Source organism: Equus caballus, chromosome 12 (assembly GCF_041296265.1).
Source record: "Equus caballus isolate H_3958 breed thoroughbred chromosome 12, TB-T2T, whole genome shotgun sequence".
Classification (NCBI taxonomy): domain Eukaryota; kingdom Metazoa; phylum Chordata; class Mammalia; order Perissodactyla; family Equidae; genus Equus; species Equus caballus.
In genome coordinates, this window is record NC_091695.1 from 16,284,930 (window position 1) to 16,301,865 (window position 16,936).

At 35.7% G+C, this 16,936-nt stretch overlaps 2 protein-coding genes and 1 pseudogene across 2 annotated transcripts in view; all 3 read left to right on the forward strand.

Annotated features, from left to right (window-relative positions):
* The window catches only part of OR5W2G (olfactory receptor family 5 subfamily W member 2G), a 78,397-nt gene extending 61,731 nt beyond the window's left edge, over nucleotides 1–16,666 (forward strand). Inside the window, exon 4 of the transcript XR_011423586.1 lies at nucleotides 16,250–16,666. The gene's annotated coding sequence lies outside the window, so the exon portion shown is untranslated. The remainder of the gene's footprint in view (nucleotides 1–16,249) is intronic.
* Nucleotides 188–3,102, forward strand: LOC138916601 (olfactory receptor 5AS1-like; annotated as a pseudogene).
* Nucleotides 10,983–11,904, forward strand: LOC138916613 (olfactory receptor 5W2-like). Its single transcript, XM_070229558.1, has one exon. It carries the CDS (start codon nucleotides 10,983–10,985, stop codon nucleotides 11,814–11,816), a length of 834 nt encoding a protein of 277 aa, XP_070085659.1. The 3' UTR covers nucleotides 11,817–11,904.
* Nucleotides 16,667–16,936: the final 270 nt, after the last annotated feature.

The window sequence follows — 16,936 nt, forward strand, 5'->3', positions numbered from 1 at the left end:
CGATCATGGATTGTGAAGGTGATTGGAAATTTTTTATCGTTTTGTATTTCTTACCTCCACTTTTATTGCTATAAAATGTTTTTATTTTTAAGGAAAATATTTGTTTAAAGATGTGTCTATAGGGACAGATATTTTAGCGAGTTCAGGTCAAGTTTTTAGAAACCTGCACATTGATATCTAGATCAATATTCAGATGTCCTTTTTCTGCCCTTCATCTCCCTTCAAATCCACCTTCCTTAAATTCTCACGGAACAGAGGAGGTCACAAATGACATTATATATAACATAGTTGGTTTGGATAAAATATAACAGTGGGGCATAGAATTCAATTAGCCTCCCAAGGACAACCAACTCGTTTAAACCAAAGGAGACAGATTTCAGAGATATTCAAGAGAAACAGGGATCAAAGAAAGGAATGAAACATTGTTACAATTTTTAGGCTTGGGATGGGGCACAGTTCAGACTCTCTCTGAGATCATAGGACAGTGGTCACAGAAACACTTTTATCATGTATCTTACACATCTGACCTGCTGGTGAATAGATCATGCGAATTCTGGTCAATTAGGGCAGCGGGACTCACACAGTAACCAAACTCCCTTTCTTGCCTCTCTGTCATTTGTGCTACTAACATCTCTACAATTAGCTCCCAAAAATTCTTCATAATCTCCCCTGAGCCACAGCAGCTGTCAGAGGGAGCCTGATTACCCCTGGCGTTTCCTGGCTGTGCACTCTAGTGCATCACTCATGGAGACTCATCCACGCTCTTCTCTAGCAGACACCACCCTCCCTGCTCCAGGGGGTCCTGGACCACAGATGATCTCTATCCCCTGTTAATGACGTGATAGGACTCAGTAGGCTGGACAGGACCTGAGGGCCTAATGGGGAAGTGGGAGTGTGTTATATGGAGGAACCTGCCATAGCTCTGCTGCTGCACAATTTTGTAGGAAAAACAAAGAAATATCTCATTACCTGCATCTGTCACTTAACTATGCTTTTCTATTACAGGATGCAACAACATTTCTAGAAATTTGAAAACAAAAACTATCATGTCATCATATGTAGATTGTCTAGACCAAGTAATTGTAAGAACTATTGCCATGATTCTGAGGACTTCAAGTTCTTTTTTTTTTTTTAAGATTTTATTTTTCTCCCAAAGCCCCCAGTACATAGTTATGTATTTATTTTTGGTTGTGGGTCCTTCTAGTTGTGGCATGTGGGACACCGCCTCAGCATGGCCTGACAAATGGTGCCGTGTCCACCCCCAGGATTTGAACCAGTGAAATCCTGGGCCACAGAAGCAGAGCATGGGAACATAACCACTAGGCCACAGGGCCAGCCCCAGGACTTCAAGTTCTTAATCTGTAAGATAGAAATAGCAAAAATTATCATAAATATTACATAGGTTGGTGTAGAAATAACATGTTTAATTTGGATGAAAGTGTCCTACAAACTCTTTACAGTGCTATACAAATGGAAGCAGTATTATTATTATTATTTTGTCAATTTATATGCAATTGTACATTTCAGGGAGATAAGTTTACCTAAAATGGACTTAGCAATATCTCTTTTTCTAATTACTGAAAAGTAGAAAGGAATGGCAGTTTAACTGTTAAGATAATATTATGATATTACCCTCCACTTCCATTTCTTTCTTAACCAGGGATTTCCAGACCTGAGTGATGGCTGTTGAGAACTGCACTGTGTTTACTGACTTCCTATTCCTAGGACTTTCTGACAGACAGGATGTGCAGCAGGGGCTCTTTGTTCTATTTCTGCTGGCTTGTGACATAATTGTGATTGCCAATCTAGAGATGATACTGTGCTGCAGAAGGGTCCCTGACTCCACATGCGCATGTATTATTTCCTGAGCAATCTGTCATTCTGTGATGTTGGCTACTCCTCTACTTTTACTCCCAAAATGCTGGTTGATTTCTTATCTGAGCAAAAGATGATTCCATATAATTTACATGCCATTCAGATGTATTTTTGAGGGGCCTTTGCAAATGCGGAATGTCTCATATTGGCCATCATGGAATATGACCTTTATGTAGCCATTTGCCATCCACTTCTTTATACAATTGCCATGTCCAGGAGAGTCGGTACCCAGCTAGTGGTCATCGTGTATATGGAAGATTTGGTTGATTCGGTAGTCCACATGTGTTGCACATTTCATTTGCCATTTTGTAATTCTAATATCATCAATCACTTTTTCTGGGACGTCCTACCCTCACTAGCTCTGTCTACCTCAGCCATAACTGTCAATGAGATTGTGGTGTTCGCTTTTGGTAGTTGTGTTCTGGGATACAGTATCATCACTGTCCTCCTCGCACAGCTACATCATAACTACCATCCTTAGAATGAACTCAGGGGAAGGAAGATGAAAATGCTTCTCTACATGCACCTCCCACATAACCACTGTGCCTATATTTCATGTTACAAGCTGGTTCATGTATTTGTGATTCAGGTTATGTTACTCCATGGACACGGACAAAATGGCCTCTGTTTTGTATAAACCTCCCATTCCTATATCAAACCTACTCATCTACAGCTTAAGGAATAATGATGTGAAAAGTACCCTGAAAAAAATCAATCATCACTAAGTTATCTTCTGGGTAAAATTGTGTTTTCACCAAAAAATATTTATGTAAAGATTCTGAGAGCTAAAGTTCAGGTACTTTGACATCGTTTCCTGTAGTCTCACCAATACACCTTCTAGATATTTGTTATTGGTTATCATTGTGCCTACACTGAGTCTAGAGAGCCTTCAGTATTGATCTTATCCTTGTCTCCAAGCTAAGGAAGAGTAGTAATAGAATAATTTTCCTGTTTTGCAAAGAAGGTCTGTTTATAATTCCCTTCTGTGTTCATGGTTGTTATCCAGGGAAATATCATGGGCAGAGCAATCCCTCCCCTCATGTCAACTCAACTTTCTCTTCTAAGTTTCCAAGGTTCCAATATTTTTTTTAAACCAATAGTTTAATAAAGTTGCTTAGTCTGAGTAAGTGTTAGTGGGTTACATTACATTTATTTGTGTCTTTCCTTTGTTCTATTATCACCCTATAAATGTTCTATTGTAGCACTTAGAAGTTTATAAGTAATAAATTAATAACTAAGAATAAATTAAAAAGTCCTGCCCTCCCTCAAAGTTCCATAAATGTAAGTCCCTTGTCTGTCTTGTCCTCCAATATTTCTACTTTGCAGTTTACGATACTCAACTACAGGATGACATTCAAAATAAATTTATTCATTTATTGAATAAATGCATGAGTGTTCCCTGCAAAGTGCAATGATCATCATCCCCTTCCATTGTTAGTCTTTCCACATCACATCCTTCTCACACATCCACCAATGACTGATGGCAAATATCTTTGTCCAAATACAATGTTATCAATGACTGTGTGTAGTTGGTTAATATTATAGTCAAGTTTTATATCTTGACTCCTTCTTTCATCCTGGCCATTGAATCTTTAAATGTAAGTATGACATATCAAAAGTAGGATTGGGTATAAGTCTAATACAGAGAACAGACAGATACATTATGGGGATAGGGTGTGTAACTATATTTTTTAGAAATAGAACAGTGAGAATGTTCAATAACCCAATAAGTAAGTGGTCCAGTTTTAAAGTCAGAGGTGGTAATTTTTAACCTCCCTGGACATCTCTCTTTCCAGAAACACACTATGAACCAGGTAATAACGCAACTCTAAATCGCTATGGTATTTAGCATGTCACTCTTTTTTTCTATACCCATGTTACCCTTATGTAAAATAGGGAATTCATCTAGATTAGCTCTAAGATCCTTTCCATCTGATGCAATTTGTCTCAATGAAATATGAATCTACTACTGTGTAAACCCATCCCAGTACTGGAAAGGTTTTGAAAAAGAAAAATAGATGTCTCTTCTTTTTAACACCAAAGAATTGTACTACATCTCTTGGCTGTTTCAACCTCAAATAGTGGTGACAATAAAGCCAGCCAGATAGTATGAATTTCAGAAGATCAAACACTTAAAAATGACCCTTTTTAGTGGCCTGTTATTCAAATTCAGAAACTCATAGACATTTCATAGAAGCAAATATCCAACTTTATTTGCATTCAAGGAAACAAAAATAAATACCTAAATGTAGTATTATGACTCAACTACAGATTGGTTAAAATGAGAATGGAAATATCACATATTGGTGAGGATGTGGAGCAACTGTTGCTCTTACACATTTAGAATAGAAAATGAGGATTAGCACTTTACTTTGTAAAACTGTACAAAAGTATCCACTAAATCTAGACATATAAATGTCCTTGACGTCAAAATTCTTTTCCTAGATTTATACCCAAGGGAAATGAGTTAATCTGTCCACCCAAAGACGTGGACAGTTATATTCACCATTGTCTTATTGACAATAACACAAAACTGAAAGCAGCTCAAAGTTTTACCAACACAATAGATGAAGAATTGACAAACTTCTCCTAAAAGTTTTAAGTCATAAATATTTTAGAGTGTGCAGGCCATAAACTCTTTGTCATAATCACTCAGGATTTTTCTTGTATCACACAGACACACAAAAAAACCTCAACCATATATAAATAAAATGATGTGTCTGAATTCCAATAAAACTTTATGAACCATAGTTTGCTGACTCCTGTTCCAAATTAGATAAATAACTTTGGTAAGTTTGTACATTGGAAACTACACAGTAATGAGGATGAGTTAACTATCTCCACATGTAACAACAGGGAAAAATCTCACAAACATAGTAAACAAGTTGAGTAAAATGAGCAAGACAAAAAAAGCATAACTGTATGATTGTACTACTATATACCTCAAAAACATGAAAACTAACTTATCATGTTGTACATCAATTTGTGATGGGTGTGGGGATGATTTCTAAGATGCTACTAATGTGTTTTTGGCCTGGTTGGGTGGGGGGATCTTTTCAGCTCTGAAAATTTAGTTGCAGTATACTTTCTTCAGTGAAAGTTTTCCATATGCATATTATACTACAAACAAATTTCCACAAAACAAAGTCTATTCACTATCAGATTGTAGGCAATGATAAGATACATATTTTTGTAATGTATCAGTTCCTTGTACACAATGTGTTCATAATATATTTGTAAAATTAATATAGTGCCTAATTTCCTTGAATAGCTCAGTATATAATTAATCTTCATCTTACTCAAAGTGCTGTCTTGCTTGCAGAACAACAATGTTTTTATCCACCCACAGGCATTTCTAATCTTTCCTCCAGCGGCAGGGAAACTGTGTTTTGCGGCCACTATCAGGAAATAAAATCTGTGTCATAATGCTTAACGTTTCAGGGACGGACAACTATTTTCTGAAGAATGTGATCTTCTAGGTAGTCATATGCCTACATAGCATTGCTTTAGTGTCATCTGAAAACCCTTACATATGAAGTTTTCTCACTTGCTTGTATCTGATGTATAAAATTTCTCCTACAGATTGTCTTTTTTCAATTATTTAAGAATTCTATTCTTAGTGAAACAGATTCATTTGAGAGTTAAATTAAGTTATGCAGTTTATAATAATATTGTAGCTCCACAGACTCAAGTTTACATCATTGGGAGGGGGTAGATTGAAGGGAAGTTAGTCTACAGGGTCTGGAAAAGCAGCCCTGTATAAGAAGCTACAGTTACATCCTGTTTGAACAAAATGTAATCTGAGGGATTTTCACATTCCTGAAGACATGAAAGCAACTGAGGGGAAAACTAATTTGAAAAGACCAAGGAAAATTCTACATCCTCAAAATGTGTACCAGAGAACTAAACAGTGATAGCAAGCATCTTGAATACACAAATGCATCAGTATCTTAAGTTTAAATGGTATATAATTATTAGCAATTAGTTATATTGTTTGAGCTCTTAATAAAATATCTCTCACAGGAGTACATTTGGTATCTTAATATTGGGAACATAATGTGAAGCATGGCAATCTATTCTTTGAAGTAGTCTGTCTTGATTCACTCAGAATGTGACCAATATGGAGTGTATCCCGGAGAGTTGCCATGTTGCACAATTTCAGGAGCCACTACATTTTTTTATTTTCTATTTACTCCCCGGAATTGGGCAATTCAGCCATCTCCACCTCATTTTTTTTCCCACACAAATGTTAGTAATGTTCAAGTGTTCAGTAGTAATAAATATAACACAGTATTAGTCATTTTCCATTCAAGTAGACTTTTATCTGGAGGTATGTAACACATTTCATAAAAAAGATCTGAACTCAGAATAGGAGTTTGATGATGATATTATGTCTTATGAATATTGACAAACTTTAAAAGCAATTGCTAGGTGTTAAATTATGTCCATAAATGATGTTTGATTTGAATTCAGGATGCACCTCTCTGATTTGCGTAGGAAATCTTAATATATCTTCTTACTGTTTTTTTCTGCCATATTTTAGCAAAAAGTTTATTTTTAGTTTGCACAAGCGTGCACACATACATGGAGCACTATATAGAAAGTGTTCCATAGGTGTGTGTGTGCGTTTGTGTATGCTTGTGCACGTGTGTGTGTGTACATGCTATAAAATTGACTATAAATATTATCCCTACCAATTATTAAGCAAAATTGAACGAATACTGTAACAGTTGCTACAGAAACAGGATACCAAATCTAATACAACCAATCTTCTTCCACCTCAATTCAATACGTGTGTCCATGCATATAGAAACATACACACACTTACAAAGAATGCATACATATATACACATACTGCATTGTGTTCCTGGAGGGTAAACAATGTGGCTTACTGACATTATTTTTTCTTTTTAGGCCACATGATAAAATTGCCATACTATATACACATCAGTGTTCTGGGGACACTTCTCTATCCCCAACGTTCCTCATGTTACTAGTTTACCATTGAATATAACACGTATCTGAACTGCTATTGCAGTATCACTCATTTCTTGTAAGGAGTTAATAAAATAATTGTTAAGGAAACTTAAGTGCATCATACATTCTTATTTATAGAAATTCTTGTTTTGACTCACTAAACAGAGAGGAAACTATAAGATGAATAGTGATAACTTTAATATTTGTGAATCAGCCGTCATTGTAAAAGTGAATGTATACCACAGGTGTAAGGTCAGTACATTTTTCCCATTGTCCATTTCCAAAATTGTTAATAGAATCCAGATATTCTTGCAAACCACACCTATTCTCACTATTAATGCAATTTAGGGTTGATTTTAGGTACTCATCTCAGAATGTGTTAGGCTTTCATTCGTTGCTTTTGGGATTTCTTCATAGCTATTTAGTACTGGAAATTTTAGTTTGAACTTTCTAGACCAATTAGTTCTGCTAAGGAAACTTAGAAATAGAAAATTTGGATGGTATTCTGATGAATCAAAGACAAAAAGATAGTTAAAGAGTTGAGTCTAGAAACAAGCTTCCTTTTTTTATAGAATATATATATCTGTGTGTGTGCATGAAAAACTACATGATAGTAAAAATAAATGCTTTCTGAAATAAAGTTTCTCTCTGGTTATATTCTCTCTATACTATTCTGGTTGTGTTTTACTGTATAAACATTGCATGGCTTAAAACAGTGATCATTGGTCAATTATTCTATCTTCCTTATGTTGACTGGGTCACAATGAAGTATTCAACTGAAAGTTGAGACAGGCTATAAGGTCTTTCATAACTGGCACCAGGATGAGAATGCCTAGAAAGATCGACTCACCTGGTACCCTTCCATGTAGGCTCAGAGTCGGTCATATGGTTTATCCAGAAGGATAGTTGGACTTCCTACTTGGAAGCTCTCAACAGAGACATATAGCATTTCTGCTTACTTCTGTTAGTCAAAGTGGTTGAAGAAAAGCACAAGTTCAACAGGAGGATATCTAGGAACTATGCCTCTAAGGAAAACGGTGTAATGATGTGTGCAGTCGTCTTTAATTGCCCAAACTATCATAGTCCATTGCAGAACTTTGAGGTTTCCCCTTCCAGATTCTTTTATTAAGAGTTTTTAACACTTTAAGTAAATACATGAGAAAATGTGCAACCTTTTTATTCTTTGTTTTGCACATACTTACAAAGCCACTGAATGAAGCAGCACTGGAACAGCAACCACATAGAAGGAAAAGCGACAGGCGTTTCAATCGTTATTGTGTTTGTGAAAGCAGAGTTAGCTCTGGGACCTTGGGAAGTAGCCCAGTCACACCAGATTCCAAGATGGATAATCAAGGTTTAAGAAGTATGGAGAATTCCATTGTCATCTCTTGGGAAGTATTTGGGGAGGATATGAAATTCAAACTTACTGCTATTCTCAATTACTTAAAGAACTAGTATGGATAGTAGCAAACTAAATGTATCCCAGAAAAATGATTATCCATGGAAAAATTTTTGACTGAATCATCCCTACACATAGGAACTATATTAGCAGATAAAAATTCCCAAAGCTAGTGTATTGCTATTCATACTCCAGCCTCCACTTCAAGAAACTTAAAATATTTAACATTAAATATTTAGGGTACAATTACCTTTGCAAATACTTGTTCTAGGGACTTTGGGGAATATAAAATTAAAAATTGAATGTATTTATAAACCCTTAAATGTAATAGAGATTTTTATATGAATAAAATAAACATAATTAAAAAAATAGTCTACTAAATGTAGAGAATGTGATAGAGTCATAAAATCAACAAAGTGTGGATGGATGAGATGCATTTTGGGGATTGGAATGAGACAATGCTTGTTGAAGAAAGTGACCTTTATAGTTTCCATTGACAGGAATGTTTAATCATCATTATTAATACCAACTAAAAAGTAGAGAAGACCTAAATGGCCATTAACTGATGAATAGATAATGTGCCACATTCAAAAATTGAAATATAATTCAGCCATATAAAAAGAAATTCAGAAACTGCTAAAACATGGATGAACCTTAAAAACACTATGCTAAGTAAAAGAAGACCACTAATAAGAATAAAACACCCCGTATAATATATAATGCCAAGATATGAGCTACCCAGTATAGACAATCTCCTATAGTCAGGAAGCAGATTGGTGGTTGCCAGGAGTAGTGGGGAGGCAAGAAGGGGAGTTGCATGGTAATGAGTATGAGTTACTTACTAAGATGAGGAAAAATGTTTTGGAATTAGATAGTGGTGATGGCTGCACAATTTTGTGAAAATACGAAAACTAAAGGAGTGTATACATAGAAAGGGTAAATTTCATAGTATATAAAATTATGTCTCAATAAAAATAGTAGCATCAAAGAATAGCAATATTCCTAAATGAGGTGGTGAAAGATAATGCTTCAAAAATGAGAGAAACAAAATGAAAAATAGAAAGGCGATGGAAATTACTAAGTAGAGGATCATTTTGTATTTTATTGAATTGCTGCTTTGACTGGAGACAGAAAGTATAGATTCAGTGTCAATGTCAAGCTCAACAAAAAAGTAATTTTCACTTCTATTACTGTCAGATGAACGTGTTGACAATAGTGAAGAAATAAGCTTCGGTTTGTGCTAAAGTTGTTGCTGTCCTCACAGGGGAAAATACAGAACAAGGAATATAATTAATCCCATGTTAGCATACACTGAAGCCTGAGGGTGGAAGCTTCAGAGATTTAAGTCCCAAATGCTACCTGGTAAAATGAAATGCCATCTGCCTACTTTTCAGCCACCTGTAGTGAGTACAGAAAGCACTGCTCCTCTCAGGTAGGTTCCTGAGTCTCCAAATTTAAGAAATAGAGGGGAAATTTTTGAAAAAAGAGAAATTTGTAAATGATTGACTTTACGTCTGCTTACACAGTTTAATAAACTGAGCAACCTATCATCAAAAAATTATATTTTTTCTCAGAACTTAACTGACTGAAATTATTAGGATCCACAAAATAGCATTTTAATGATTTTATTTTAATCTAGGGTCACAGGAGAACTGTTTATCACTGGGGAAGTATGTACATGAATATAAGTTTTTTTGTTTCAGAAATAATTTAGGTACCACATTACAAATAGAGACATGCATACTCACCTCCATGTGAACCACATGCTATATTTACTTAACTCTAAGAAAAAATAAATCAGCAACATTCCTATTCTCATATATCAACAAAGACATATATACATGCAAACACATGACATACACATAAATATACACATCCATAAAGAAGAGAAGCCTATATGTCTCAGGAACGTTTATTGTCCCTCATCCTGTTTACATTTTTAAAATTTAAGCATCTATAGAAAAACCAAAGAGATGCAAATGCACGTGTTACGTTCTATCATTCTCACTTCTTTTTAGCACTTTTCTTTGGTCAAGAGGGTCATCTGTTGGCACCAGACAACTCCCACAAATAGGGAATGAGTATTGTGACAGAGTAATAACAGATTTCTAGAGGAAAGGTTTAATGCTTATTTCATGTCTCACCAAAAACTAAAGGTAAAAGAGCAGGAACAGTAAAGTAATCATTTCATTATTATTAGGTAATGGTATTCATTGTTTCTAGAATTAACATCAAGTCTTTTAAGCCAATCATATTTTTTGAGGAACATAACAATGGTAATCATTTTTTGCTTCCATTTGACTATTTTCAGGCTTAGAAAATGCTCAGTCCTACATCTTACAACCTGGTCCCACTAACATTGTTGTCTCTTCCATATTATATTGAATGCAGAATTGTGATATTAATTCATCTAAATCTACTGCCATAGATAAGAAAGTTAAAGCCTGGAGAAATAAATCTTATACAAAATCACATAGATCATGAATGATATGTAATTCAGTTAAAAATTTTCCAATATCTGTCTCTATTTATTTTTTACCATTATCAAATATATAGCAATCCTTCTTTAAAGACTGGGTACATGACTGGATAATTTTTTGACTATTAAAAAACAATTATAGAAGGAAACTGTATTCTGCCTTTCACATATATGTGGATGTCCAGAAAAATTAAAATGTATCTATCATTTTTTGGATTATTTCTTCATAAATTTAGGTAAGAACAAAGAGGAATGGTTGGCGAAAATTGCTCCTCCTTGAATGGATTCATTTTCTTGGGAATTTCCAATAACGCTGGGATGAAAGTGATCCTGTTTACTATGTTTCTAGTTGTTTATCTCATTAATCTTTTGGGAAATCTTGGAATGATCATTTTAATTAGAATGGATTCCCAACTGCACACACCGATGTACTTTTTCCTCAGCCCCCTCTCATTCTGTGACCTCTGTTATTCCACAGCAATTGGTCCCAAGATGTTGGTGGACGTATTTGCCAAGAACAAATCAATCCCCTTCCTTGGCTGTGCTCTGCAATTCTTCATCTCATGTACCTTTGCAGATTCTGAGTGTCTATTATTGGCCGTGATGGCCTTTGATAGATACAAGGCCATTAGAAACCCATTGCTCTATGCAGTCAACATGTCCAATAGAGTGTGCTCTCTGCTCATGGCCGGGGTTTATCTCGTGGGAATGGCAGATGCTTTGATACACACCACATTAACGTTCCGCTTATGTTTCTGTGGGTCAAATGAGATTAATCATTTCTTCTGTGATTTACCACCACTTTTCCTCCTTTCCTGCACTGATACACAAGTCAATGTGTTGGTATTATTCACTGTTTTTGGCTTCATTGAACTGAGCACCATTTCAGGGGTTCTTGTCTCTTATTGTTATATTATCATATCAGTCTTGAAGATCCACTCAGCTGAAGGGAGGTTCAAAGCTTTCTCCACCTGCACCTCCCACTTAACTGCTGTAGCAATTTTCCAGGGAACTATGCTCTTTACATATTTTAGACCGAGTTCTTTATACTCCTTAGATCAAGACAAAATAACCTCATTGTTTTAAACCCTTGTGATTCCCATGTTAAACCCTCTGATTTATAGCCTACGGAACAAGGATGTGAAAGAGGCCCTAGAAAAATTGAAAAATAAAAGATTGTTTTAAGTATGTATATTATGTGTACACACACACACTCACATGCATTTAATGATTGCTGTTTTCATAAAATTATATAATATTATACAAGAGAGACATAATTTTCTCACATTTAAATAAATGAGTATCTGTATTTATTTGATCTGTATTTATGTATTAAATATCACTGTGTTCTCTTTGCGCATCTAGATGCTTTGGAGTTCATGATGAATCCAGTAGTTTCTATACAAATGAATCCTATAGTCTAGAAAAATAAATAAACTTTAATTAACTAAAGACTCAAATAATTCATATTAAGGCTCAAAACTTTCATAAAGTAAAAAACTGGAGGTTAAAAATCTATAAAAAATATCAAAATCTAGTCAGTAGAAGAAAAGCTTCCCTGGATGGAGATGAATATTTGAATCGTCTTAGATCTAAAAAAAAAAAAATGTGCAGTTTGGGGAACCGAAAGGATTCTAGGAAGAGGGTCTGACAGTTACAGAAGTCTTGAGGTGGCCGGTTTCGTAACATTTTAGCATTAAAGAATCCCAAGGATAGGTTATAAAGAGCCATGTAAAGTGCCTTGGTAAATTACATCATTGTGCTGTAATTATTTTATTTATTTTATTTTTGTAAAGATTGGCACCTGAGCTAAAATCTGTTGCCAATCTTCTTTTTTTTTTTTCCCCTGCTTTTATTTTCTCCCCATATCCCCTCAGTACATAGTTGTGTATTTTAGTTATGGTTCCTTCTAGTTGTGGCATGTGGGACACTGCCTCAACATGGCCTACTGAACAGTGCCATGTCCGTGCCCAGGATCTGAACTCTGGGCCACCGAAGGAGAGTGCGTGAACTTAACCACTCGGCCATGGGGCCAGCACTTGTGCTGTAATTATTTACTATCAGCTCCTCCATCACTTCCTCCAGGAAGCTTCTCTTCCGTTCCACACCTTTCTCAGCTCTAGTTAAATGCCTTTTTTCAGTTCACAGACAACTATCTCCTTTAAGCATTCTTTTAATATCACCCTGTTTATTAAATTAATGCCTCTAATATGAAATTGTGAACAATCTTTGCTCAAGGACTGAGAATTCCATCCCTGTTATCCAAAGCTCCTGCACAGTGTTTGGGACATCAAAAGGCAAAACAAACATGTATCCAATAAAGTAAAACTGTGCATAACATTTTTGACTGCTTTTATTGGTTGTCAGTAACATAAAATTAACTAAGTTGTGGTATGCAGCTTGAATATATATATATTTTATAACTTTTAGGAAAGTACATAAAGTGATTGTGGATACTAAAGTAATAGATCTGTAAAGACATACATGTTCATTACACTTGAAGTAAAGAGCATTTGTCTATGTGTGTTTTTGATATTTATCTATTTCATCTGTCTCTGTTATGACTTCTGATGGTTAAAGCACTGAATCCGCATGTTGAGACAACACGGATATGGTCATATATTTGACAGACCTTGGAAGACTCAAGGTCAGTCTTTATTATCCATTACAACTATAGAAATCAACGGCCACTGAATGTCTTGGATTTTTTAGCTGCCACTGTAAAATGCCTTTGTGGGAAAACATTTCAAAATGGAAGTAAAGCCCAAAAAGATTCTCTGATTTTCTAAGGGACACTGTGACCTATCACGTAGTATTATGATGGAAAGCATCCTATGGACACTGTTTCTTTTCTTTTTTTTTTTTTTTGACAAAAGGCTTTAAGGATTTTCAGCTGAACTATATTTCCTCAATTAATACATACTCTTCTGGAATTGTTACTTATGAGTAGCAGCATGGTAGAAAACATTGTTTGAAATTTATTGTCTAAGAAAAATGGGATTTCCGTTGATTGCCGCTAATTTAGAGGATGTAAATATGTCATCTAATTAACTTATCTCCCTTCCTTATGGCAAATATATATTGTAGAATCTGAAGACTGATTTTATCTGCATATTAACAGTTTTATCAGAATGAGAGGGTTTGAATTAAAGACAAGAGAATTTTAAGCTCAAAACTGAAATTCCAAACTTAGAATTGACTGAATTAATTGTGGGCTTCCTCTCCCTGAATTTGTTAGGTTGAATAATACATTATAGGGACTATTTTTAGGAGATACATGACTGAAATAGATGCTTGGGCAGATGTCCTATAATGACTCTTTTATCCTGATGTTCTACATAAATAGGGAACACCACATCCAAAGCTTTTGATGTTTTCTAGCCTGTCTACTTCAATTTTCATCATCCTCTCCCCCTTCTTAGTCTCTCTACATCACATCCTTCTCACATGTCCCCAGTGACTGATGGAACATATTATTGTCCAAATAAAGCATTTTGGGGATTAAAGGGAAATCTTTAATGATGGTGAAATAGGAAGCTCCTGAGCTGCCCTTTTCCTGTGGACACACCAAATGAACAGCTACACATGGTACAATTTCGTCTGAAGGAAATCGAGAAACTAGCAAGTGACTCCTACACATCAGAAGAATGAAAAAATATCCATACTGAATTGGCTAGGAAAAACTAAGATAAATTGTTGTAATAAATCCAACCTGTAGCACAGGGACATACAATTGGAAGGAAACCTCTGACTCTCAGTTTCTCCCTCAGAAGTAAAGGGTTTGGACCCCACAACTAGAGTCCCAACATCTAAGACTCTCAACAGAGGGGCAGATCTCCAAATCCTCTAGTCCTGAGAGCCAATGGGGCTTGTTTCCACAAGGCCCCCAAGAGTGTAGCAAATAAAAAAGTAGTTATTAAGAGAAGCCATAAATAGTTGCAGCTATCACACCAGAGTTCAGAGCACAGATAGAGGGCAGAAAAGCCTATCTCTAAGTCTTTCCCTGAATGGATTCTATATGCATACATTAAAAGCTGCTGCCTGAGGGACAGGCTGCTAATTTAGCATGCATCTTGTGGCTGACTGAGATCCTCCCTGGAGCCCAGAAAAACATGTGGACACCTCTGCCACTTTCTCACTCTTGCCCCCTCCAAGTCGCAAGTATATCCCTGGAAGGAGCTTGTACATGCATCTGCACCTCAGCTTTTGTGGCTGCTACTTGAGGAACATGCCCCCAAAAATCCCAGCTCTGATAGCCAACAGAGCTTGCATTCAGAAATGCTACAGAAGTTTAAAATCATGCCAAGCACACAATGATATGAAACTAGAAAACACATAGAAGAAGAAAACAGGAAAATTCACAAATAGGTAGAGAATAATTCTACAGCTACATCATAACAACCATCTTAGAATCAACTCGGCAAAGGGGAGAAGCAAAGCCTTCACTACACACACCTCCCGATTAGCCACTGTGGCTATGTTTTATGGCACACTTCTGTTGATGTATTTGATACCTAGCTCAAGTTACTCCATGGACACAGACAAAATGACCTCCGTTTTCTACACAGTTTTAGTCTCTGTTAAACCCACTGATCTATAGCTTAAGGAATAAGGATGCGAATGGTGCCCTGAAAAAGTAATTAACACTAAATTATGTTCTGGGCGATTTCAGGTGTTCACATAAAAGTATTTATTTAAAGGTTTTGAGACCTAAAGTCCAAGGACTTTGACATGGATTTCTGTAGTCTCACCAGTACAATCTTCTGGATATTTCCTGTTACTTACCTTTATGCTTAAATTGAATGTAGAAAGAAGTCATGACTTATCTTACTCTTCTCTCCAAACCAAGGATGAGTACTAATAGGTTCACTTTGATTTAGCAAAAAGCATAGTTTTACACCTCTCTTCTTTGTTCACGGGTATGCCTCTGTGATGTAAAATGGGCGTAGAAACTATGTCCCCATTTCTAGTCAACTTACCCTCATCAACATTCCAATTTGTCTTTAAACAATGAGTTTAATAAACTTGTTGAGACAGAAGGGAACGTTAGTGGGTTAAATTAGGTTTGGGTGCCTCCTTCCGATGCACTAGTGTCGCTCTGTAAGTGTAACATCATAACACTCAGAAATCTATAATTAGTAAATGAATAAATAAGAATAAAAAAGAAATCTCCTTCCCTCGACTAAAAGTTCCATAACGGCATGGCCCTTGGCTGTCTTGTTAACCATTTTTCTGCTTTGCTATTTACAATGCTCAGCTCTAAGATGCCATTTAAAAGTATTTATTGAATGAATGAATGGGAGTAGCCTGAAAAACTGATGGAAAAATGAACTTTTTAAAATTTACCAAGAAAAGAACTACTTTCTTTAATTTTATTCAAGTACGTTCATTTTAGATTATATCCATCTGCACTTGCTATCTTTTGGTCTTGGCTGAAATAAGAATCTGGGACAGAGATTCTTCGATTTAAAAATCTTCTCAGAGTACTCTGCAACATTCTTCCTCAATTACATCAACAGACATCCCCAGGATCAGCAGCTCTGGATTTGTATTGCACCCCACAGTCTTCACTTCAGCCTGTGGATTTCCCTTCTTGCCCTCACTCAGGAGAACAGATTTGGTGCTATTGACAACTTTACAGAAACTGCTTGAATGGAAGTTAGTGGTAATGTATCTGGACCTTCTTTCTCAAAGGGAACTGGAGAAGAGGATTCCATTTCTCCTATGTGTTCATAGCATTATACTAGTTAAAATAAAAAAAGAAAACTTAAAGTGCCCAATTGATTATATTTAAGTTGTTAAGGAAGAGTTATTGACATAAATATATGTTCCCAGGAAAAAGAATGAAAAATATTTTTTTAGAGTTCCATTTGTAATGATTTATATTGGCTTTCTGTGTATCTGTGAAATAAACTGAAATCATATTGCAAGCAAAATTTTAATAGTGGTCGTTGCTGAGTGGTTGGATGCTTGGTAATCCTGCAATCTATTCCAAAATCTTCATTAAGTTAATTGAATATGTTGTTCACGCTGTAATCAAGTGGTAATTAATCCAGTTGTGAAAAACATAACACAATTTTAGCTTCTCAAGAGTATTCACTTTATTTTAGGTTGTCGTCATGAAAGGAACATGGGAACACTCTTTCCGGTTCCCGGGAGGAAAGATCAATGGGCTATACAGGTTTTTCATTCAGGTCGTCTTCCCT

Excerpts from the sequence above, each read along its gene's own strand:
- LOC138916613 (XM_070229558.1), top strand. The coding sequence starts at position 10,983 with ATGGTTGGCGAAAATTGCTCCTCCTTGAATGGATTCATTTTCTTGGGA.